At 40.5% G+C, this 26,882-nt stretch overlaps 1 protein-coding gene across 2 annotated transcripts in view; it reads right to left on the bottom strand.

The window, feature by feature from the left end:
- The window catches only part of NKAIN3 (sodium/potassium transporting ATPase interacting 3), a 772,255-nt gene that overhangs the window by 233,849 nt on the left and 511,524 nt on the right, over nucleotides 1-26,882 (bottom strand). For both annotated transcript variants that reach the window (XM_008255564.4, XM_051843801.2), the window contains exon 4: nucleotides 8,853-9,050. In XM_008255564.4, coding sequence (XP_008253786.3) covers nucleotides 8,853-9,050 — 198 coding nt within the window. The remainder of the gene's footprint in view (nucleotides 1-8,852; nucleotides 9,051-26,882) is intronic.

Here is a 26,882-nt window from a genome sequence, read left to right as displayed (position 1 = left end):
GCATTTCCATTTTAAGTTTATTTGGGTAGGTGGCAAGTAAGAATAGATGTGATAATTCTTTTTTTTTAAACATAGACACTTTAGAATCCTGTGTAAAAATCTAAAAAGTCAAAACAGCTCTGAGTGCCTACTGGGGAACAGAATGGAGAACCATGCAAGTGAACTCAACAGTGAGGGAGGGGTGATGGGAGGGAATGGGTATTTTCACTGCATATATTTTTCTGTTTTTTAACAAAGTGAATATATTACTTATTTAAAAATTAATTTAATATCCATGAAGTTTTGGGGGAAGATGTCTACTAGTGACCGTATCAGGTGGGTGAAGAGCTGCGACTGTGGATAGGGAGAGAGGTATGGTGTTGAATCCAATCTGAGCAGTATTGCCTGTGGCCAGGTGTGAGAAGGATGGGGCCTGGCATGACTGCCAGGGACATGGTGGCTGGTCTCCTTAAACAGCAGTGCTGGGAGGTGTGGGGAGCAACTCGGACTAGACTAAGTTACTGGAATTAAGACTTATTCTATGCATCTGCTCTCCCACAATATGGCACTGGGAGAGGCGTAAACAGCTTCTACACAGCTGCCTCTTGCCAATTTGATTGACTGAGCTGCAGGAGCTGATCTTGCTCCTGATTGGAGGAGAGCAGCGTACTCGGCGTGTGGGTAGCAGAGTTGGGATTGGTGGAAGAGGACTATAAAGGAGGAGAGAGATAACATGCACCAGGAACATCTATCTGAAGGAACACCTGAGCAGCCCCTGAGAGCCGGCCGGTGGTGTGCCTCTCCCCCGCGGAAGTGGGGAAAGTGGCAGGGGGAGCCGCCCTTCCACGGAGGTGGAAGGGTCGGTAGCCAACCCGGGAAGAACCAGCAGCAAACCCAGGAAGGGCCGAGCAGACAAAAAAACAGCGCAGGGTCCTGTGTCGTTCCTCCACGAAGACGGGGAGCGACAGGAGGTGCAGGGGAGTCTGGCAGGATGCGGTTTCTCAGGGTCTCACATGCTAGGCTGTGGGTTCTGGATTTCATTCCAGAGGTTATATGCATCATCAAAGGGCAATGGAACAAGAAGGGAGAGATGAGATTTGTATGTTGAAATTGTCTCCCTGGGAGCAAGGGCATGCATGACAGGAGGGTCAGAAACAATCACTGGAGGACAATCTAGGAAGTACTTGGTCATCCCTCGGGTGGGAAATGAAGAGTATTTGAGCAGAGGCATGGGCAGTGGAGTTAGAGAGGTGGGAGTCCTGTCACCACACAGCTGGATGTTGGCTGTAAGTCTTTGATTTCTCACTTCCTGCATGGGGTTCATTTTGTTCATCCCCTCATACGCTCCACAACCTCATTATTACTGTTATTATTATCAGCTTGTATTCTGTGCTCATCTTCATTTTGGTGTTGCTGACAATTTTCAGGATGGGATGCGATTGGGCCGATAAAGCCTTTTTGTCCTTGTACTCACTCTGCCGCTCAGATTGAGTGTCCAGGAATGAAAAGGACTCACCATGGTATGCACTACAACAACAGCAGGGCTGACAGGAGGTGGGGCTGCGTGCTGGAACACAGGGGTGGGAGCAGAGTGCTCCCACAACCACTGTCCCTTATGCCTTTTGGAGTTCTGCTATTTTTGTTTGTTTCTGTCAACTGGTATACAGTTCTTGTGACTGCTCCTAACTAGGATTCCTTTTCCCTGGACCAAGCTCTACTCTTCAGTACAGGACAATTGTTCAATTCACTCGCAAAATTGTGCCCATAAATAAATATTGCAAATACTCCTTGCTCTAATAATTGCAAACATAATCATATGAAATAAGTGGAAAATATAAGAAACCCATATAGCAACAATACAGACAGTTGTACCCCCTTTTCTGGAGTTCTGATTTTTGTGGTTTCAGTTATCTTCAGTCAACTCTACTGAAAAATATTAAGTGGAAAATTCCAGAAATTAAAAAAAGTAATTTTAAATTGTATGTGTTTCTGGGTAGCAGTCAGGTGAAATCTGGAGTTATTCTGTTCCATCACAGCAGGGGGTGAAATCGGCCCTTGGCCAGGGTATCCAGGCTGAGTAGGCCACCCACCTGTTAGTCAGTTGCTGCCCTCTGAGTTATCAGATCAACAGCAAGGTTTATGGTCTGCTGTTAATAATGGAATGGCCAAAGCATAAGATAATGAAGCTGGCAATTTGTATGTGCCAAAGAGAAGCCATGAATTGCTCCCTTTTAGTGGAAAACTGAAAGTATTTGATTTAAGGAAAGAAAAAAAAAATCACATGCTGAGATTAGCAAAATCTGCTATAAGTTTTTGTTTATCTCTTATTGTGCCTAATTTATAAATTAAACTTTATCACAATTATCTATGTGTAGGAAAAACGTAGTATATGTAGATTCAATGTAATCCATCGTTTCAGGCATTCACTGGGGGGCATTGTAATACGACCTCTGTACATGATGCGAAACAATTATAACTTCAAAGTTGTGAAACAATTTCAAAATATATTATATTTTAATGTAAAAGAAAATATGGAGGGCAAGCATTTGTCCTAATGGTTAAGAGATTGGTTAGGATGCTTACAGCCCTTACTGTAGTCCATGGGTTTGATCTCTGCTCGTGACTCTAGCTTCCTACCAGTGCAGACCCTGTGAGGTGCGGTGACAGCTCAAGCAATTCCTGCCACCCAAAGGAAGGCCTGGACATAATTCCCAGCTCCTTGCCAGTGTTCGCAAATTTAGTCATTGTGGGCACATAAGGAGTAAAACATAGGGTGAGAGCTACTGTGTGTTCTTGCTTTCTTCCTATCTGCCTCTCTTTGTCCCCCTGCCTCCCAAATAAAAATGTAGAACATTGAACATATTGTCTTGCAGGTGTATTACACAGAAAAGTCAGAAAGCTGTAACTGATTCATTTATTTCTTGAAGACTGAATAGTAAAGTCAGGACTAGGGATGCACATTAGCAACTTTGAGTGTTCATTAAACCAGATGTCAAAGAATTCATTCAAAGTGACAAAGAACTTTCAGGTGGTACTGTATATTTTTAAGTAGATTTCTCCTTAGGGTATGTTTTTGTGTAACAGGTCTGCTCCCTAACAAATGCTTTCATTTTCCTGTTCATTGGCATTGGAATTAGTATTGGGAAATTTATTTTTTATTCCATAGCATTCTGTTGCATTATAAAGATTTGGACGCTAGTGAATTATTCCATAAAACCCTGTACAACTTTCTATGAATATAATTGTTTAAAATAAGGACCCATAAGCCGTACTTTGGAAATTTATATGCATTAAATAAAAGTTAGAAAAAAATAAATAAAATAAAATAAGGATAATCTGGGGCCAGCTTTGTAGTTCAGGAGCTTAGGTCACCATCTGCAACACTGGCTTCCCATGTGGGTGCTAGTTCTAGTCCTGGTTGCTCCACTTCTTCCCCTCACACCCAAGGTTTATTCTTCATTTATTTATTTATTTGAAATACACTTACAGAGAGAGAGAGAGAGAGAGAGAGAGAGAGAGAGAGAGAATCTCATCTGCTGGTTTACTCCCAAATGGCTGTAAAAGCTGAGACTGTGCTAGGCTGAAGCCAGGAACCAGGAGCTTCATCCTGGTCTCCCAAATGTGTGGCAGGGGCTGAAGTACTTGGGTCATCTTCCATTACTTTCCCAGGCTCATTAGCAGGGAGCTGGAATGGAAACAAAGCACCCATGACCCAAACCAGTGCTTGTACTGGATGCTAGTGTCACTGGAGGCAGTTTAACATGTATGCCATAAGGCTGACCCCTGGTGGCTACATTTCTGATCCAACAACAGGCTAACGTGCCTGGGAAAGTCATGGAGGATGGCCCACTGCCTTTCAAGTGGGAGACTCAGATGGAGTTCTAGGCTCCTGGCTTCAGCCTGGTCTAGGCTCAGTTGTTGCGGCCATTAGAAGTTGTCGCTCCCCGTCTTCGTGGAGGAACGACACTAAGCCCTGCGCTGTTCTTTCGTCTGCTTGGCCCTCCCCGGGTTTGCTGCTGGTTCTTCCCGGGTTGGCTACTATCCCTTCCACCTCCGTGGAAGGGCAGTTCCCCCTGGCCACATTCCCCACTTCCGCAGGGGAGCGGCACACCGCCGGCCGGCTCTCTGGGGGCTGCACAGGTGTTCCTTCAGATAGATGTTCCCCTTAGATGTTCCTGGTGCATGCCGTCTCTCTCCTCCTTTATAGTCCTCCTCCGCCAATCCTAACTCGGCTGCCCACACGCCGAGTACGCTGCTCTCCAATCAGGAGCAAGTCCTACAGTTTATTGATTGAACTGGAGGCAGCTGTGCAGAAGCTGTTTACTTCTCTCCCAGCGCCATATTGTGGGAGAGCAGATGCATAGAATAAGTCTTAATTCCAGTAACTTAGTCCAGTCCGGATTGCTCCCCACAGATCCCCCTTTCTTTTTATTTTTGGCGTTGATACGCGCCTGTCTTCGGTGTCCCACGGCACACACTCTGCTCTGCTTGCTAGAGTTGCCACAGGTTCTTACAAGTCCTATCAATCAGGCAAACCGAATCCGGGTCCTCTCTTCACCATGTTGTGAGGAGGTTTTTAGGCGCTGATGCGTGCCTGTGTTCGGTGCCCTGCAGCGCATGCTCTGCTCTGCCTGCAGGGGCTTACAAAACCTAGCAATCAGGCAAACCGAATCCAAGCCTTCTCATTGCCGTATTGTGGGGGAGACTTATTAGTGTTGGTTCGTGCCTATCTTCGGTGACCTGCAGCTCATACTCTGGTCGAGCTGCCTGCTGGTGCTTACCGCCTTAATCAGGCAGACCGAATCCAAGCCTTCTCATTGCGGTATTGTGGGGAGGCCTTACTGATGTTAATTCGTGCCTGTCTTCGGTGACCTGCGGCGCATAAGCTGCTAGCCGCCCGCAGGTGCTCATCGCCTCACTTAATCAGGCAGACCGAATCCAAGCTTTCTCATTGCCATGTTGAGGGGAGGCCTTTCTATTTCTCTGTTTCTCTATCTCCGGGCATTCCTATTTCTCCTATTTTACTTCTATCTACCAGCATTCCTATTTCTCTCATTTTACTTCTAAACTTCCCGCGGCTTCTCTTATCCCCGAGGTTTCCCGGCGCCCGCCCGAGGCTGCTTCTCGGCACCTCGCCCCGCGGCGGCTTCCCGGCTTTGCACCGCTTCAGCCCGCGCTTCTCTCATCTGCACGGCTCGGCTTCGCGCGCACACTCCGCGGTCTCCACGCACTTCGCGCCCGCACCACGGCCTCGCGCCAGCCCCGCGTTCCCCATCTATTCACGCCCCGTGCTCTCTCTGCACGCAGAGGCTTCCGCGAATGTTTCCGCCACCACCGGCATTCAGTCCAAGTTCCCTGGACTAACCTGGCGAATTTCAACCTGGCGGCCCAAGTCTCTGCCTCTGGTTCCAGATCTTCGCCTCTTGCTCCCCGGGGTGACTTGAAGAATTCCAAGGTGGCTTATATCTCCGCCTCGGCCTGCACTCGCGGCTTCATCCTCCCTAACATTTTTCTCTACCCGGTATGTTTCCTTAAGTTTTCTTCCAACAATATTCCTCTCATTTCTCCTGGCTTCTCCCCACAGTCCGTATCCGAGTCCAAGCCTCCTCCAGGTTTCACTTTCGCTTTCAGTCTCCTAGCTTCCCCGCCATAGTCCGCATCCGAGTCTATGAAAGCTTTCACTTTCGCTTTCAAATCCTAACTTCTTTCCCACAGTCCATATCCAAGTCTATGCCTAGGCTTTCAATAGCTTCTTCCGGCACCTTTCTCGTCCGGCTTTCCCCTAGGCTCTTCGCTAGTCTCTCTCTCCGGTATTTTCCTGCTTCTTCCCGTTTCTTCCCTCCTAAGTTTCCTATCCGAGTCACGGCACCATTATGTCGCTCCCCCTCTTCGTGGAGGAGCAACACTGAACCCTGCCTAGGCTTCATATCCGAGTCACGGCACCATTATGTCGCTCCCCCTCTTCGTGGAGGAGCAACACTGAATCCTGCCTAGGCTTCATATCCGAGTCACGGCACCACTATGTCGCTCCCCCTCTTCGTGGAGGAACGACACTAAGCCCTGCGCTGTTCTTTCGTCTGCTCGGCCCTCCCCGGGTTTGCTGCTGGTTCTTCCCGGGTTGGCTACTATCCCTTCCACCTCCGTGGAAGGGCAGTTCCCCCTGGCCACATTCCCCACTTCCGCAGGGGAGCGGCACACCGCCGGCCGGCTCTCTGGGGGCTGCACAGGTGTTCCTTCAGATAGATGTTCCCCTTAGATGTTCCTGGTGCATGCCGTCTCTCTCCTCCTTTATAGTCCTCCTCCGCCAATCCTAACTCGGCTGCCCACACGCCGAGTATGCTGCTCTCCAATCAGGAGCAAGTCCTACAGTTTATTGATTGAACTGGAGGCAGCTGTGCAGAAGCTGTTTACTTCTCTCCCAGCGCCATATTGTGGGAGAGCAGATGCATAGAATAAGTCTTAATTCCAGTAACTTAGTCCAGTCCGGATTGCTCCCCACAGAAGTAAGCCAGCAAATGGAAGCTATCTCTCTCTGTCTAAGACTCCATCTCTTTCTGTAACTCTGCCTTTCTTTTTTTTTAACTTTTATTTAATGAATATAAATTTCCAAAGTACAGCTTATGGATTATAATGGCTTCCCCCCTATAACGTCCCTCCCACCCGCAACCCTCCCCTTTCCCACTCCCTCTCCCCTTCCATTCACATCAAGATTCATTTTCAATTCTCTTTATATACAGAAGATCAGTTTAGCATACATTAAGTAAAGATTTCAACAGTTTTCTCCCATACAGAAACATAAAGTGAAAAATACTGTTTGAGTACTAGTTATAGCATTAAATCTCAATGTACAGCATGCTAAGGACAGAGATCCTACATGAGGAGTAAGTGCACAGTGACTCTTGTTGTTGACTTAACAAATTGACACTCTTGTGCCTTTCAAATGAATAAATAAATCTTTTATTATAAAAGTGAGAGTGATCTGTCAACACATGAAAGATTCTCAAAAAATATTTTAATGTTAAAAATGAATAAGAACCTTTAGAAAACAGTGTATTATAATAGAGTTGTTTTATACCTCAAAGTAGACTAAAATTCTTTAAGAGAAAATTTGTTTCCACATATTTTAAGATAAAGATTTAAACGTGTACATTTTATCATAATTTTATAGGTAACTGCTAGATTAAAGAATGATCAGAGAAAAAGGAAAATTTGATAAACTGATACTGGCAAATGGTAGTGTATTATACTTATACCTGTAAATAGAATTGTAAACATCTAGAGTGATCATATTTCTTGTTGCATGTCTGAAAGGAAATTCCTTGGCCTGAAATATAATCCCTTTCTTTGAATTCAGTGTAAATTGTTTCTTTGGATTGGAACATTAAAAAGTCTTTGCTTATTTTCTTATTCTAATATTTAGTCTTTCTAAAAAATTATAACTATTGTGCTGTAAAACACAATATTAAAACTTAAGAATGCAAGTTAAATAATGAAAATTGATATATTGACCAAATTAGGTATGACTTCTATACTGGTAACCCTAAATGAACCATTTCTTTGAATGTTCTCACATTCTACAGCCCCTCTCACATGGACTCTGGGCTTGACCATGTAACTTGTGCTCACCAATGGGACAATAGACAGTATTACTCAAATAGAGGCTTGATAAATGCTTGCATGTTGGTCCTTCACCTCCTGGAATGCTGTTACCTTCTTGCAATAAAGTCTAACAAATTTTCTGCAGAAAGAAGCCACATGGAAGAGGATAGGAACCAATAACCTGAACCAAATGTGTGAGTAAGGCATCCTTGGATGCTTCAGTTCCTGAGTGACCTTAACCAATATTATATGGAGCAAGAGAATCACACCGCTGAGCCCTGCCTCGATTCCTAACCTACTGAGAACCAAGTGATAAAATGATATTATTTTAAGTAATTACATTTTAGAGTGATAGTTTATATAGCATTAAATAATGCACATAGTAAATGATATCAAGTATCTCTCTGATTTCTTTCTAGAAATAATCTCAAGTTGTGTTCTTGACTGACAGAGCTTTCTAATATTTTCATTATTTATCTGGGTATTTGGTTATCATTGAGAGGCACTTCTTATTCTGTAACTCTAACCATTTGGACAAAGAACTAATGGTTTATGTGGAAAATGTGGTTGAGAATGGCTTTATTGTACATTGACTCAAAATGGCAAGAAACTCCATTGCTGATAATGTTATATATATTTGGCTAATTCCACTCCTCACAGTAGTCAAACTGTGGGGAGAACAGTCTGATGGAAGGAAGTTAATTTAAGAAATTCCTGACACATAAACCTTCTATGGCTTCATCATACCATTGCTTTTATCTGTTTCTCTATATGGCATTGTATCTTGACACCAAATTTTAGGCACGGTAATGCCAAGAATCTTTGGGAACATTTAAGGAATAAAACATTCGAATGTGACATTTATTAGCTTGAACAAGCATGGGGGATGGGTGGGAGAGTGATTCCAGACATATTTCTCGTGAATTCTTCTCTAGGAGAAGAAATGCCTTGGTAGATGAGCCTGAAATAGCTAAAACACAAATGTCCACTTCTGGCAGATGATCATACTAGTTCATTGAATGATGTATATTTTGTGGCTTAAGTTAGAAACTTTAACAACTAAAAACAAAGTGTCTGCATACCAAGAGGAAAATGATGTAATCTGTCATGAAGTACAACTGGTAATAACATAATTGCTACTATTTCCATAGTCAGTATATATTTGTGTGCTTATTGTAGCACCATTTACCAGATAGGTATATAGAGAAAGTTTAGACATAAAATGCCAGTCAAGAAGGGTCCTGATCAGATAATGACACAAAAGTCACACTTACAGAGAGCAGTATTTGCACAGCACTGTGGATGACCTCCAGGTACTGGAAGTCGAGGAGACAGTCTGTGACGGAGACGTAGGTGTAATCGTCCATCATGCCATGAGCTGCAGGAGGCAGCACTTTTCGGACGCAGCCAGGCCCATGTTCCCTCCACCATGACCGATGTACGGAGATGTTGAATGTCATTAGATCTGTATCCTGAGTGGACAGGAGACAAGAGACCACAAAGAGACAATCATATTACATCACATTTTTTACTTTGACCTTCTGAAGAATTCAGGATAAATGAAATGATTGACATGATTTCATTTTCAGGTGAAAGTAACAAAGTAATAAATGACTAAATATCTATATATTTTTTCTTGGCTTAAAGTATTAAGATATGATCATTTCGATAGTGATGGTATTGTACAGTTAGCTCACCTCAAAGATCCAGAAATCAGACCCTTCCTGCATGCTTAGTTAAAAAACAATTTTGCTTAATATGCATTTTTATTGCATTTTCTTGTTACTGCAACCTTATTGACATCACTGTGATGGGCTAACTTTTATTGAGTGCTTTATTGCACATTAGACATTTCTTGAGTGAATTTGATATATCATTTCTCCTAATGTTCTTGTAGGTACTATTATTAACCTAGTTTATAGAAAGCTAAATAATTGTCATCACAAAAGATATTGATAGCCTGATCCACATGAATTGTATACTATATAGTAATAAAGGATTTTGCACATGTGTTTAAGTGAGAATCAAGAGCTGAGGAGATTATTCTGGATTATTTGGGTGGGCCCTAAATGCATTCACTCCTATTCATTTTCTTTGTTTGTTTTAGAGATTTATTTGTTTATTTGAAATGCAAAGTTATGCACAGAGAGAGTAACAGAGAGACAGATTGTCCACCCTCTGGTTCACTTCCCAATTGGCTGCAACGGTCAGGGCTGTCAGTAGCCATCAGAAATAGGAGGAGGCCAGAAAGGAACCACTTTTAAAGCTCCCATGGGGGCATGTTCTTTCCAGAGCCTTGAGTTCTGTTCAGTGAAATTCAGACCTCCAGCATCTAGAGCTATGAGAGAAATTTCTGTTGTCTAAGCCATCAGGTTTGCAGTAAATTGTTACAGCAGCCATTGGAACTAACAGAGCTGGGAAAGTAAGTCACACAAAAGTAAACTACTTTGCCCGAGGTGGCACAGCGAGTTAGTGGTAAAGCTTCGATTTGATCCTATGCAGTCTGTACTTGGAGCTATGATGTAGTCCTCTCTCATATTACCTGGTATCTGCCCGTTCTCACCCTTCACCATTCCTCATCCCTTGAAAGAAACTAGATCTTTCCTCCTCATTTGTTGCCAGAAAGTTCCAGAAGTGCCCAACAAAAGAACAAAGAAGATGATCCTTGATTTTCACAGAGCAAATGCAAGTACGTTTTCAGAGCTCCCAGTGGAGATAAAAAGAGTCCAGGATTTTGATTCTTAAGAGATGTCCTTTAGTACAGATTAATCATCCCTAATCTGAAAATCTGAAATCTAAAACTTTTTGCCTGCTGATGTGCTACTACAATATGAGAGGTCACAGTCCAAATGCAGGTGCATTACAAATGTTGTATGACATTACATTCATGCTATCTGCATAAGGTACATATGAAACGCATATGAACTTCATGTGTTGACTTGTGTTCCACTCAAAGATATCTCTTTATTTATATGCAAATATTAAAAAAATATGAAATCTGAAACATTTCCAAGTGTTTTCAAGCATTTTAGACCAAGCTCATACTTGCATTTCAGAATACTCATAAGGGCTATTCAACTTTTCATTCTGGAATGTCAGCTATGAAGAACTAAGTTCATCTCTTTTTTTCTGTCATAAACAATAGACTAAAAAGAACAGATGAGGAATCAAGCTCTCTTCTTCCAAATAAAGATTACAATTGTGTGTGTGGAACAGGAAGGCAGAGGAGTGATGATGGAGAGAGGGCCACGTGGCTCTTGGACCGGAGAACTGCACTGTAGGGTATCTGTGAATGCAGGAGCAGAGTCAGTGGGTGTTGATTTCCCAGTGTTCTATCTCTCCCAGCAGGTTCCACTGAGTTAACACCAGAGAGCTATATTGGAGCAAACTTTGCAAATGGTCTTTACTAAGAAGCACAGAGGTTAACTGTGCAGCCCAAATGATGCTTGCCTGTGCACTCCAAGGTCTCTTTGAGGACAGTTTCTGAGCTTAGTGGCCTGCGATGCATCTAAGTGCCTGAAATTGATGTGAGGACTCTGACCACATAGGGGAAACTGGTAGGAAATGGAAAGCCCTTGAGCTTACCCATGGCTGACTCTGAGAGTAACCACTGTAGAGGTCTTAGCACAAGGCCAGTGGGGACACCTGCCCTTTATACACTGCTGTCTATGGTAAGGAATCCTGAGGTTGGAAACATTTCTAATGCATGTTAGTGGACAAAGTTGCTATACATTTTTTGAATGTTTTTCTGTTCAAGGGATTTAAAGTGCCATTATAAGTATGCCTCAAATTATATCAATAATAAAATATTTTACATTTCTTGTTATTTTGTTGGTTTGCTATTCAGTTACCTTCACAGTTACAGCACTTTATTGCTAATAAAACACTTTACATTATTTTTTGGTTGTTGGCTTGCTGCATGTATCATTTATAGTTATCCTCCAAAGGGAAAGTATTATAGAAAAATAATTGCTTCACCAGTGAATTCAGTTTAACAGAAGGTAATTTACCTGCAGGGAAACATCAGTGATGCACACTGATTGCTTCTTTTCTGCTCATCAAATTTAATCTATTACAGTTAATCTTGATCACTACAGAAGAACTGTGCATTATTTCCCATTTTAACATAATTCATTAGGTTCAGGATGAACTAGCATGATCTGCAAATCTGTAGCAATTCTATTCTCTAAGCATTCCTACCCAGGGACCTTTCCTATTGTAGACTGTGAGTTTCTTTCACGTGACTTTAAGATTTATGTGATGCAAATAAAACAACAGTCAATTTATGAACTAACCATAAAACCTCTCAGCATAGTTCTCAATTTGTTAGAATTATAACATATTTATAAATTGTCTTGTTCTTTGTAATGACTATATTAAAATTTGAATGAAATCATCAATAGCATCAAGTTATAATTAAAGTTTAAACTTCTTAAGTGTGTTGTAACCTTTTATCTGAAATTTGTGGCTGATTTCTATCACTTTCTGTACTGGGTTTTAAACTTTAAGAAAGAAAATCTTAGCATAGAATTTCCTATGTAAGAAAATGAAACAGAAAATAATAATTTTTATAAATAGAAATAATAGAGAAAATAATTTATTTTATTGAAATATTTAGTTCACCAAAGCCTGTGCTTTTGAAATACATGAAGAATGCTAAACCACAGATAAACAAAGTAATCTTAAAAATAATTTTTGGCCCATGCTGCGGCTCAATAGGCTAATCCTCCGCCTGTGGCGCCGGCATCCTGGGTTCTAGTCCCGGTTGGGGCACTGGATTCTGTCCTGGTTGCTCCTCTTCCAGTCCAGCTCTCTGCTGTGGCCCGGGAGTGCAGTGGAGGATGGCCCAAGCACCTGGCTCCTGGCTTCGTATCAGCGCAGTGCGCCGGCCGTAGCGGCCACTTAGAGGGTGAACCAACTGAAAAAGGAAGACCTTTCTCTCTGTCTCTCTCTCTGTCTAACTCTGCCTGTCAAAAAAAAATTTTCAAGTTGCTCAAATATCATTTATCTCCCACTTCTTATAATTATGATATTATGTATTTCAGCACATCATAGTCAAGCAAGTTAACACTGATGTGACTTACGTATTTGCAATTGTCTTCTGAAAGAAAGACAATGGAATTTATATTTACACATGTGTGTATGAAGGATGGCAGAGAATACCACTTTAAAATATCCTATGTTGGCATAAATACTATTTTGAATTGAGGTCATTAGAGAAGACATAGATACAGTAAAACATATCTTCACTCCCACTTATTTGACTAAAAGAAGTAGATTTATTTACAAAGGTGTCCCTCCTCCTCTCTCTAACAAGAAAGGCAAACTTCGATCACCTGAGATGACCTTGAAACCTTACCAAGGTAGAGGAATGCACCACATGACTATACATAGTAAAGTTTACTAACCAGCCTTTATTCAATGTGAGTTTTCCAGTTGGCCTCTTTCACTTCGTTTCTCTCATTTTCACTGAAGGTGGGATTTAAAGTCAAACTTTAAAATTTTTGATAACTACCCATTCCCTTGGTATAGCTCATGTATAAAAGTACTTTGAAAATTTTTAAAAATCCATGTATAGTTTGTTCAAACTACACATCTTCAAATATGTTTTGAAGACATCTTCATGCACATGGAGTTATTTTTTCACCAAAATGAATGTATCTTAATTTTATTTTCTACTAAGTTTGCGGGTTCCTTCATGTGTAAGAGGTGTGTATGTCCATTAACTTCTGCTTGTTTCTCTTTGGAAAATCTGTCTTGTAAAAGAAGTTCAAAATTGGAACTCTGGAGGTTTCAGGGAAAATTATTTTTCTTCTTCTATGTCTATGATTACCAAGTGACAGTGAACAAGAGAGAAGAGAAAATAGCCAGAAAATTAAAACAAGTTGTGAGGATAACTGGGTGGAGGGAGGAGGAGGGAGAGGAGAAGGGCAAAGAGAAGGAGGAAAGAGAAGAAGAGGAGAAGGAAAGAGGAGGAAGGAGATTGTCCAGGGCTGTAGAGGAGGCACAGTTCTTCCTTTAACTCAGCATTTTCAGCTGGGCCTGAAAATCAAGTTGACTTAAGAGAAACTAATGGTAGCAAATCATGCACATTTGTTTAACATAGGTCACATGACGGAGAGCCCCTTTTAAAAAACTGAAGACCCAAAGAAACAATTAGACATTGTGAAAGTAATATAAAGAAATAGTTTTAATAGACTGCTAGGATGAGGAATTCTATCAAGAACATCAAGTTGTATTTAAAATTTAAACTTCACAGTGTTGTAAAATTTTACCATAAGTTTGTGGTTGATTTCTCTCATTTCTAAACTGGATTTTAAACATTAAAAAAGGAAAACTTAATGCCTGACAATTAAATTTCCTATATAAAAAATTGCAACACACAGCACAATTTTTATAAAGCAAAGTAAATACACAAATAGAGAAGATACCTTATTTGGACAAAGAGTAGGAAATTGTGAAAATACAACAAGGCAAGTGGCTTGGGCTAGGTTAGTTAGTCATGGAAAGTGGCTATGACGATAAAGGTTAGTATAACCAGGTTAATTTATATATATATTTCTCTCAATCTTGACTCCCCTTCAGTAGGTAATTAGAACAGCTTCCTTCCACCAGGTGTAGGGAGGGCACCTTTCACATGGGAGTTTCACCTCCTGTGTTTAAGGAAGGTCAGAGTTTTTTCCCTGCATTTGCTATTTGTTCTTTCTCTGTTTCTCCATCCCCACTACTCCCAACTCCCTCTTCTCTCCCTCAAGTTTATTTAACTGAACACACACAAAAAAAAGACTGTACCAGAGTGCCATATTTTGGAATGCTGTGTTAACTCCTTCAAGGTAAAAAGAGGAGAGAATCTCAGGGAAGATATTTATATCATAGACTTAAAGCTTCCTTAAAAATAAGGCTAGGGCATTTCCTGATTTATGGGACAATGAGGATCTTAAAAATACAGTTTCAAGATAACATTGGGAGTATAAAACTAGAATATAAGGAATTCAGGGAACTGAGAAGAGAGAATTAGATATCATTTATTTAAATTCCTCTTTATTTTTAGTTTAAAGGGTCATTGACTCCATTTGTACAACCGTATACTTTTTGTATTTTCACTTTTTTTGTCATAAGACAGCACATCTGAAAGTGAAAGTGTGACCTTAGAGTGATGTCCACATGTACTTAATGAATTATAATTTGTTCACTTTTAGAGTTAGCTTGGGCTTATATTCATATAACTTACGGTAATTGAAATTTGTTGTGAAATACTTGTTCATCTCAATATGAATTAGGAAAAGTTAAAGCAATTTTCTTACATTTCTAATTATTGTTTTTTCAGTGAAGTACTAAACACTTCAGTGAGCACTGCATCTATACAATGAAAGGACAACATGGTGCTTAAGGGATTCGAGCCCGTAAAAAATACTTTTCACCAGTTCACATTATCATCCATGGTATGTTATTTTCCTACATTAAGAGCAGCTCTTACAGATAGGCCTAAAATCTACTCATGCTTCTATTGGGAGTTTCTGTCATTTTTGCTGTTTCTTTCTCAGAGAATTCTTCCTGCAAGCCATGAGCAAGTTGTAAACATTTAGCTTTGTGTCACTCATGTTTAATATGAAGAGCTGTCTGCACAGTGACGGTGGTCTTTGATTATTTTGATCTTCAGTTTCTCATCTTTACAGCTAGCTATGTGTTGCAGGGGTTTTCAATACTCCACCATTGATCATTAACCAGATGCAGAACAAAACGTAATGAAGCCTTTTGTTTTCATTTTGTGCATTAATTTGTTACATTGGACCACTCAGTTGGCACCAAAATCTCATAGATCCATTCAACAGGTACTTAACGGATTTCCAATATGAGCTATACATTAAGATTTAAGAGGAACACTGAGGTATTATCATTGCCTTTATGGAATGCTAACCATAGTTAAGAAGAGTAGTAATGAACAACTAAGTAGACAAAGTAACTGTACATTATGAAAGTGATATAAAGAAAGTAGTTTGATAGAGAGCAATGGGGTGAGGAATAGCAAGGTGGCCAGTAATGGTTTCTCTGATAGTTGATATTTGGGCAAAGACCTGTTGGATGGGCAAGAACTGCGTTGAGTGAAGATCTCAGGAAAGAATGTTTCAAGCAAAACAGATAAAAGTGTTAAGATCCTGAGCTAACAAAGAGGTTTAACTCTTCCAGATACTGGTGGGAAGATCATGGACAAGAAGAAGTTAAAATGAGGCACTGTGGTTAAAGAAGAGGTTGAGACCATTATGCTTACTGAAATAAGCCAGTAAGCCACCCCCCCAAAAGACAAATATCATATGTTTTCCCTGATTTGTGGTAACTAAGACACAGAGTACAAAAATGCAAAGAATCTGAACAAAATTGACATTTTGAGATTTGATTATTGTTTCTAACCTTTGTCTATACTCTTGCGGACAGTGGAATTTGTACTATTACTTGGTGAGTTCTCTAACTAGTGGAGGGCTGAGCTTGTGATTATAAAGAAAATTGAAAGTATGCCATTGTAAAGTTTAAAAGAAAAAGAAAGAAAGAGGACGGAAGGTGGGAGTGAGGGAGGGAGGGAGGATAAGGACGGAAGGTGGGAGTGAGGGAGGGAGGGAGGATATGATGGGAAGTATCTTATGCTGTTAAAACTGTTTATATGCAAACTGTTGAAATCTTTACTAAGTATATACTAAGTTGATATTCTGTATATAAAGATAATTGAAAATGAATATTGATGAAGAATGGGATGGGAGAGGGAGTGGAAGATGGGATGGTTGCAGGTGGGAGGGAGGTTATGAGGGGAAAAGCTGCTATAATCCAAAAGTTGTATTTTAGAAATTTATATTTATTAAATAAAAGTTGAAAAATAAAAAAACTGTATATATGAAATGCATGAAATTTGTTCCTTTTGTATACATTTTTTTAAAGTAAAAAAAGAGAAGAGTTTGAAGACGTAAGTTAGGAATGAAAACATGTTAAAGAGTCTAGAATCCTCTCAAAGTCTGACTGGAAAGTCAAATATTGATATCACCCACTTTTAAAATTATCACTCAAGGAATTGTAGAGAGGTTTTACTTGGTTGGTACAAAAGTTGAAGCCATTTAGGGGGTTATGACAGTAGTTAAGGTGATTTGGAGAAAGGTAGGGGCTGCAGAGGTGGGCAGAAAAGACAGAAATACTTTGGAAGCATATGATGATGAGAAGAAAAGTGCAGGATGTATTTTAAATGTTTGCTTAAGTTACTAGGAGGCTAGATGGACTATTTTCTAAGTTAAGACTTAAAGGGACCAGCACCGTGGCTCACTTGGTTAATCCTCCACCTACCACGCCAGCATCCCATATGGACATCGGGTTCTAGTCCTGGTTGCTCCTCTTCCAGGCCAGCTCTCTGCTGTGGCCCGGGAGTGCAGTGGAGGATGGCCCAATTGCTTGGGCCCTGCACCCGCATGGGAGACCGGGAGGAAGCACCTGGCTCCTGGCTCCTGGCTCCTGGCTCCTGGCTTTGGATCGGCATAGTTCCGGCTGTAGTGGCCATTTGGGGGTGAACCAAAGGAAGGAAGACCTTTCTCTCTATCTCTCTCTCTCTCACTATCTAACTCTGTCAAATAAAAAAAAGACTTAGAAAACAAAACAATGGGTCATGTTGTTTATAAGTAAGTCAAGAATTAGAGCTTAAGATGGCTTATGGACAACCTGATGGATCATTGAATTGTGTATGAGTCTATAGAGCTCAGAAGAAAAATACGATTTGGGAAGTCTTCAGCCTATAGATGGAATTTAAAGCCACAGGAACAGGGAAACCAAATAGGGAAGAAGTGTATGTTAAAAAGCACGAAGGATTCAGGAGAAAGCCTTGAGTAAATTCAGCATTTAAATTGATGAAAAAGTGCTGGCCAAGAAGATAGGGATGGGGAATCCTGGGATGTGAAAGGAAATAAGATGTAGTGGGAATGGAAGCCAAGAGTGGGGAAATTTCTTGAGACAATATTTTAAAATGGTTTATTTAAGATACTTATGTTTGTAACCCTTTATTCCTTGTCTGGAAGGAGTTAGGCTAGGTGTGATGAATGTCATCTGCTTGACCGAACTTTAGTTAGGCTTCTAAACCTTTGCCTGGACCCACCTGTGCACTTCCTTATAAATTCCAAAGGTGGAGGATAAGAGAATGAATAGAAGGAAATATTAAAAGAAGTTCCAGAGAAGTTTTCAAACTCAGTGAATTATAGGAACTCTCTGATTCAGGAATGCTAAAACATCCTAAACAAGACTTGAAACCTCCACATGCACAGCATAGCAGTAAAATAGCACATAAAAGAATATATTGAATTCAGGTAGGACAAAAACTTGTCTAAAAAGAATATGTTTGATAAAGTATTGTATAACTGTAAACAGCAAAAATGAAAGCTTTGACTGACTCAGAACTATTTGCTTGGGGATGAGTGTTTGGTAGAGTGGTTGATGCTACTTGGCGAGCTGGTATTGTGGTGTAATGGGTTAAGCTGCTGCCTGCAATGCCAGCATCCCACATGGACTCCAGTTTGAGTGCCAGATGCTCTGCTTCTGATCCAGCTTCCTGCTAATGCATCTGGGAAAGCAGCAGAAGATGGCCCAAGTCCTTGGGCCCCTGCACCTATGTTGGAAATCCAGATGAAGCTCCTGGCTCCTGACCTCAGCCTGGCACAGCCCAGGCTGTTGCAGCCTTTTGAGGAGTGAAACAGCATATGGAAGATCTCTCTTTCTGTCTCTCCCTCTCTCTCTGTAACTCTACCTTTCAAGTAAGTCAAATGACTCTTAAAAATAGATGCTATTTGCCATGTCTTGAGCCCATATTGAGTTCATAGTTTCAACTCCCAGGTCTGGCTCCTCATTCCAACTTCCTGTTAATGTGCACCCTGGGAGGCAGCAAGTGACGGTTCAAGTAGTTAGGCTTTGCCTCCCACATAGGGGATCTAGATTGAGTTTTCAGCTCCTGGGCATTTGGAACATGAACTGCTGGATACAGCTTCTCTCTGCTGTCTGTATCTAACTCAAAAATAAATAAAAATAATCAATACAAATTTTTAAAAAGAAACACACACCTGGGTGAAATTTTATTTAAAATGAAGGTAGAACAAATATTTTCAGACAAATACAACTCAGAAGATATACCACTATGAATCTTTGTAAGTGTGTTTTAGGAAGAAAAATGTCCTAGAAGGTGGGTGAAATTCAATAAACATATATTTCATGAGACAAGAAAATAATGTTTAATTTATGAAATTAAAGCAAGGCGAAATGTAATGATGCTCATCAATAGAAGGGAGTTGGGAGGGAAGCCAGGTTTTGGTATTGTTTGGGTAGACAGTAGAATAATGATGGCTTTTAAATTTAAGTTTGTGTGGTAAAAGTTTAGGGTGAAGTTTTGAAATAGTGAAGGGGAATAGGTAGATAATGAAGGAAAGTTTAATACTCTACGATGTCAGGAATGAAGAGAAAAGGCACCGAATACAACAAATCGAAAGCATAAAATTAGACGGTAGAAACAATGGCATATATATCATTTCTATAAAAGCTTTTAGACTAATTCAACAATGAAAATTTCACCTATGTGTTGTTTACAGGAGAGTCACTCAAGCATATGAACACAAAACATTGGAAATAAATGTATACAAAAGATGTAATAGACAAATATTAAATAAAAGGTAATGTAATTATGTTACCATCAGATAAAATAAACTAATACAAAAATGAAAGAGTATCACCAACTATATAAAACTTAGTAAACTTGCAGGTATTTAATAAATTATTATCTATACATAAAACAAAACTGATATAACTATATAGAGTAACAGTCAAACATACAATCTACCATTAATAACTGATACCTGAAACAAACAAAATTAAGGATGTAGACAATTAGTCAACAAGCTTTAAATATTTCATGGGTATAGGACATTGTACCATTAGATTAGAAAATACATGTTTGTCTAAATTATATAAGAAATATTTATAAAAATTACATTACCTAGATAATGTTGATTAACAATAATGCAGTTAAGCAGATATCAGTAGTAGAAATGTATAAAAGAATCCCACATTTCAAAGTTTATACACTTCACATGCTAGTAAGAATTCATACATTAAGCAGAAATCAAGATGAAAAATTTAAAAACCTATTTAAACAAAAATAAAATAAACAAGTCTAATATGATAATTGAAGTTTAATAAGACTAATTATTTTATAATTATCTTACTTGAAAGGCAAAGTGACAGAGAGAAGTGGGAAGAGACAGAGAGAGGAGAGAAAGTGAGACAGAGACAGAGAGAGAGATATATCAATCTTCCATCCACTAGTTCACTCCCCAAATGACTGCAACAGCCAGGGCTGGGCCAGGTTGAAGTCAGGAACCCAGAACTCTATCTGAGTCTCTCACATGAGTGACAGTGGCTCAAGCACTTGGACCATACTCCATTGCTCTCTCAAGTGCATCAACAAGGAACTAGAACAGAAGCAGACTATCAAGGACTTGAACTGGCACTCAGATATGGGATACAAGTGTTGCAAGGGTAGCTTAACCAGCTGTATCACACTGCCAGTCTCTGAATCAGACTGATTCTATGCAAATAAATTTGAAAACCAGGTGCAGTTTTTAATTTAGAGAAAATTATAATTTATTGAACAAGACACCCATCAGAGTCAGGCGGGACTTCTCATTGGTTATCTAATTATGACTTTTGGACTGCATAGATAGATGCATTCCTATTAAAGATAATCTATATTATAAAGAATGATTTACATCAACAATAAGATCTAAATGCTCCCTACATAGCCATTGGGTGGCATAAGCACAAAAAGAATGGATTTAATGGAACTGTAGATTTTGATAGTACTTTCTTAGTGAAATGCATTCTATAAGCAAAAAGATCAAAAGAAAGACATTTAAAATGTCTTCAGTAGTTACAATCTTCCTAGTTGCCATGGGTAGAATCTTCTGGAATCAAAATCTGACACAGGCTCTACTGGGGAGGTGAGTGAGGAAGTATTCTTCAGGAGAATCTTGTGAAGAAGCAGGGTAGGAAATGGGGCAGGGAAACAAAAGAGCTACACAAGGTTATGGTCACAAATTCTGGCCTTGATATGGTCTTCAAGGAAAGGTTGTGGATCATAAACCATAACTCTGTCGCCGTCTCCCACATGCCATGGCAAGGGTGTTGGATCTCTGTATTTTACATGAATCATTATTTCGGCGGTGGGAGTGCTTTCAGGAGTAGGAGGAAGCACTGGGGGAGTCCTGACATGACATGCAAGCAGTATTCATCAGGGTGTTTATATCAGTCTGGTATGTAAATACTATTTTTCTTATATTTTGGTTTAAAACAACGAGCAATCATATAATGTTTTTAGAAATAATGATTTCATGTGTAAAAGACTGTTATAAAATTAAAGAAAATAATTGAAAATACTGTGAAGTTAAAATTGAACTGAAGGGGCAAGCGTTGTGGCGCAGCAGGTTAATGCCCTGGCCTGAAGTGTGGGCATCCCATATGGGCACTGGTTTGAGACCCGGCTGCTCCTCTTTCTTTTGATCCAGCTCTCTGCTATGGCTTGGGATAGCAGTGGAAGATGGCCCAAGTCCATGGGCCCCTGTATGTCGCTCCCCGTCTTCGTGGAGGAATGACACAGGACCCTGCGCTGTTCTTTTGTCTGCTCGGCCCTCCCCCGGTTTGCTGCTGGTTCTTCCCGGGTTGGCTACCGTCCCTTCGACCTCCGTGGAAGGGCGGTTCCCCCTGCCACTTTCCCCACTTCCGCGGGGGAGCGGCACACCGCCGGCCGGCTCTCTCGGGGGCTGCACAGGTGTTCCCTTTAGATGTTCCTCTTAGATGTTCCTGGTGCATGTTGTCTCTTTCCTCCTTTATAATCCTCTTCCACCAATCCCAACTCTGCTACCCACACGCCGAGCACGCTGCTCTCCTCCAATCAGGAGCAGGTCCTACAGTTTATTGGTTGAACTGGAGGCAGCTGTGTAGAAGCTGTTTCCTCCTCTCCCAGCGCCATATTGTGGGAGAGCAGATGCATAGAATAAGTCTTAATTCCAGTAACTTGGTCTAGTCTGAGTTGCTCCCCACACCTGTACCCATGCGGGAGAATCGGAAGAATCTCCCATCTCCTGGCTTTGGATCGACGCAGCTCCAGCCATTGTGGTCATCTGGGGAGTAAACCAACGGATGGAAGACCTCTCTCTCTGTCTCTCTGCCTCTCCTCTCTCTCTGTAACTCTGACATTCAAATAAATAAATAAATAAATATTTTTAAAAAATTGAACTGAAGGGGCGGAGCCAAGATGGCGGAATAGGGAGGGCGCGCACCGATAGTCCGGGAAAATTTAGTTTAATAAAAGGGGAGTTACGGTAGCCGCAGAAAATAGAACCAAAAAATTGCAGGGGAAACCCTTCTGGATGGAGCAGGCGTGAATTGGAGGACCTACTGGGAGAACAAGGTCGCCCACCACGCGGAAGCCAAGTTGCAGCACCCAGCCGCAGAAGCCCCAGGGTCTACGCGACAGTGCTCCAAGGGGAGTGCACACCACACAGACAACAGCGGGGAGACTTGGGACGCTCAGGGCTCTGAGTCCACACATCGGCGCTGGAAGGGGAGGTGAGCTCAATAACCCGAGACATTGGTGGGGAAACGGGGGTCAGAATCTAGAGGGGGGCCGGAAAGTGCAGCAAACTCACTACCGGAAAGAAGGAAAAAAAAAAGCTTCGGGGTTTCTCTTCCCCCTAACCTTGCAAAGGTTACAAGGCTGCAACTCTTGAAGAATTCCCAAGAGACAAAGAGCAGGCCTCCTCTTTGGATTTACATATCAATGGGGGAGAGTTAAGGAACTGAGTCACTACAATTCAGTAGCCTAGGCAACCCAGTGGGAGTCCAGAGGAGCCAAAGACTGGAAGCTAAATACCATCAATTCTGCATAGCCATGCCCTGCGGTGTTACTTACCCCCTGAATAAATAAAGTAAATAAATAAATAAAAAGAGAGAGATTTACCACGCATAACCTGAGGGTGTCACCTTTGCACACCCTTAACCAGGAAGAACCAGGCAGAGCTCTCAGGCCGCACCCATCTCAAGCCTCCAAGGCTCCTCCAACAGCAGGCAGTCCACTTAACACGGACACAGTATAAAAGAAAAAAAAAAAAAGAAAAAAAAAAAAAAACGCACAGTGACTCAAGAAGAATTAACTATGCCGAGTAACAAACACAGAAATAGAGGGAGCAAGATCAACGATGACACTATGATGCCTCCAAATAAGCAAAACACCCCAAGCCAAGAGTATGAAGATGATGAGATAGAAGAAATGCAAGATACGGATTTCAAAAAATTTATGATAAGAACATTTAGAAGTTTTCAAAAGCAAATCCTTGAACTACAGAAATCCTTAATGGACAAGATTGAAAATCTCTCTCGTGAAAATGAAATTTTAAGGAAGAGTCAAAATGAAACTCAGAAACTAGTAGAACAGGAAAGTGTAATAGTGAAGAGAAATCAAAATGAAATGAAGAGCTCAATAGATCAAATGACAAACACATTAGAAAGCCTTAAAAACAGAATGGGTGAAGCAGAAGAGAGAATATCGGACTTAGAAGATAGAGCACAGGAAAACATACAATCAAACCAAAGAAAAGAAGAGGAAATAAGAAACCTAAGAAATATTGTTGGGAATCTACAGGATACTATTAAAAAAACCAACATTCGAGTTCTAGGAGTTCCTGAAGGCATGGAGAGAGAGAAAGGATTGGAAGGCCTTTTTAGTGAGATACTAGCAGAGAACTTTCCAGGTTTGGAGAAGGACAGAGATATCCTAGTACAGGAAGCTCATAGAACCCCCAATAAACATGACCAAAAGAGATCCTCACCACGACACGTGGTAATTAAACTTACCACAGTGAAACATAAAGAAAAGATCCTAAAATGTGCAAGAGAGAAACGTCAGATTACTCTCAGAGGATCTCCTATCAGACTCACAGCTGACTTCTCATCAGAAACCCTACAAGCCAGGAGGGAATGGCGAGACATAGCACAGGTGCTAAGAGAGAAAAATTGCCAGCCCAGAATATTATATCCTGCCAAGCTCTCATTTGTGAATGAAGGTGAAATAAAGACCTTTCATAGCAAACAGAAATTGAAGGACTTTGTGGCCACTCGTCCGGCCCTGCAAAAGATACTTAAAGATGTGCTACACTCAGAAACACAGAAACACGGCCATCAATATGAAAGAAGGGAAAGGAAGAACACCTACCAGTAAAAGAGCATGGGAAGCTCAAAGCATATACTAGAAAATATTTCCGGGAAAATGGCAGGGCAAAGTCACTACGTATCAATAGTCACATTGAACATTAATGGTCTGAATTCTTCAGTTAAAAGACACCGTTTGGCTGACTGGCTCACAGAACACAACCCAACTATTTGTTGCCTACAAGAAACACATCTCTCTAACAAAGAGGCATGCAGACTGAAAGTGAAAGGTTGGAAAAAGATATTCCATGCCAACAGAAACCAAAAAAAAGCAGGTGTAGCCATATTAATATCAGACAAAATAAACTTTAATACAAAAACTGTTAAGAGAGACAAAGAGGGACACTATATAATGATTAAGGGTTCAATTCAACAGGAAGATGTAACTATTATAAATGTATATGCACCTAATTACAGGGCACCGGTCTATTTAAAAGAGATGTTAAGGGACTTAAAGGGAGATTTAGATTCCAATACAATAGTACTGGGGGACTTCAATACTCCACTCTCAGAAATAGACAGATCATCCGGACAGAAGATCAACAAGGAAACAGCAGATTTAATTGACACTATTGCCCAAATGGATCTAACAGATATCTACAGAACTTTCAACCCTACATCTACAGACTTCACATTCTTCTCAGCAGCGCATGGAACCTTCTCTAGGATTGATCACATACTAGGCCATAAAGCAAGTCTCAGCAAATTTAAAAGAATTAGAATCATACCATGCAGCTTCTCAGACCACAGCGGGATGAAGCTGGAAATTAGCAACTCAGGAAACCCCAGAAAGTATGCAAACACATGGAGACTGAACAACATGCTCCTGAATGAACACTGGGTCATTCAAGAAATCAAAAGAGAAATCAAAAACTTTCTGGAAGTAAATGAAGACAACAACACAACATATCAAAACTTATGGGATACAGCAAAAGCAGTATTGAGAGGCAAATTTATAGCAATAGGTGCCTATATCAAGAAATTGGAAAGGTACCAAATAAATGAGCTTTCAGCGCACCTCAAGGACCTAGAAAAACTGCAGCAAACCAAACCCAAATCTAGTAGGAGAAGAGAAATAATTAAAACCAGAGAAGAAATTAACAGGATTGAATCCAAAAAAAATTACAAAAAATCAGCCAAGCGAGAAGCTGGTTTTTTGAAAAAATAAACAAAATTGACACCCCATTGGCCCAACTAACTAAAAAAAGAAGAGAAAAGACCCAAATCAATAAAATCAGAGATGAAAAAGGAAACGTAACAACAGACACCACAGAAATAAAAAGAATCATCAGAAATTACTACAAGGACCTGTATGCCAGCAAACAGGAAAACCTATCAGAAATGGATAGATTCCTGGACACATGCAACCTACCTAAATTGAACCAGGAAGACATCGAAAACCTAAATAGACCCATAACTGAAACAGAAATTGAAACAGTAATAAAGGCCCTCCCAACAAAGAAAAGCCCAGGACCAGATGGATTCACTGCTGAATTCTACCAGACATTTAAAGAAGAACTAATCCCATTTCTTCTCAAACTATTCAGAACAATTGAAGAAGAGGGAATCCTCCCAAATTCTTTCTATGAAGCCAGCATCACCTTAATCCCTAAGCCAGAGAAAGATGCAGCACTGAAAGAAAATTACAGACCAATATCCCTGATGAACATAGATGCAAAAATCCTCAATAAAATTCTGGCCAATAGAATACAACAACACATCAGGAAAATCATCCACCCAGACCAAGTGGGATTCATCCCTGGTATGCAGGGATGGTTCAACATTCGCAAATCAATCAATGTGATTCACCACATTAACAGACTGCAGAAGAAAACCATATGGTTATCTCAATTGATGCAGAGAAAGCATTTGATAAAATTCAACACCCTTTCATGATGAAAACTCTAAGCAAATTGGGTATAGAAGGAACATTCCTCAATATAATCAAAGCAATTTATAAAAAACCCACAGCCAGCATCCTATTGAATGGGGAAAAGTTGGAATCATTTCCACTGAAATCTGGCACCAGGCAGGGATGCCCACTCTCACCACTGCTATTTAACATAGTTCTGGAAGTTTTAGCCAGAGCCATCAGACAAGAAAAAGAAATCAAAGGAATACAAATCAAGAAGGAAGAAGTCAAACTATCCCTCTTTGCAGACGATATGATTCTGTACTTAGAGGATCCAAAGAACTCTACTAAGAGACTATTGGAACTCATAGAGGAGTTTGGCAAGGTAGCAGGATATAAAATCAATGCACAAAAATCAACAGCCTTTGTATACACAAGCAATGCCATGACTGAGAAAGAACTGCTAAGATCAATCCCATTCACAATAGCTACAAAAACAATCAAATACCTTGGAATAAACTTAACCAAGGACGTTAAAGATCTCTACGATGAAAACTACAAAACCTTAAAGAAAGAAATAGAAGAGGATACCAAAAAATGGAAAAATCTTCCATGCTCATGGATTGGAAGAATCAACATCATCAAAATGTCCATTCTCCCAAAAGCAATTTATAGATTCAATGCAATCCCAATCAAGATACCAAAGACATTCTTCGCGGATCTAGAAAAAATGATGCTGAAATTCATATGGAGGCACAAGAGACCTCGAATAGCTAAAGCAATCTTGTACAACAAAAACAAAGCCGGAGGCATCACAATACCAGACTTCAGGACATACTACAGGGCAGTTGTAATCAAAACAGCATGGTACTGGTACAGAAACAGATGGATAGACCAATGGAACAGAATTGAAACACCAGAAATCAATCCAAACATCTACAGCCAACTTATATTTGATCAAGGATCTAAAACTAATTCCTGGAGCAAGGACAGTCTATTCAATAAATGGTGCTGGGAAAACTGGATTTCCACGTGCAGAAGCATGAAGCAAGACCCCTACCTTACACCTTACACAAAAATCCACTCAACGTGGATTAAAGACCTAAATCTACGTCCTGACACCATTAAGTTATTAGAGAACATTGGAGAAACCCTTCAAGATATTGGCACAGGCAAAGAA

The sequence above is a fragment of the Oryctolagus cuniculus genome, chromosome 6, assembly GCF_964237555.1.
Source record: "Oryctolagus cuniculus chromosome 6, mOryCun1.1, whole genome shotgun sequence".
Taxonomy (NCBI): Eukaryota; Metazoa; Chordata; class Mammalia; order Lagomorpha; family Leporidae; genus Oryctolagus; species Oryctolagus cuniculus.
The sequence above is the reverse complement of the archived record's forward strand: the minus strand, read 5'-3'. Positions and strand labels throughout refer to the sequence as shown.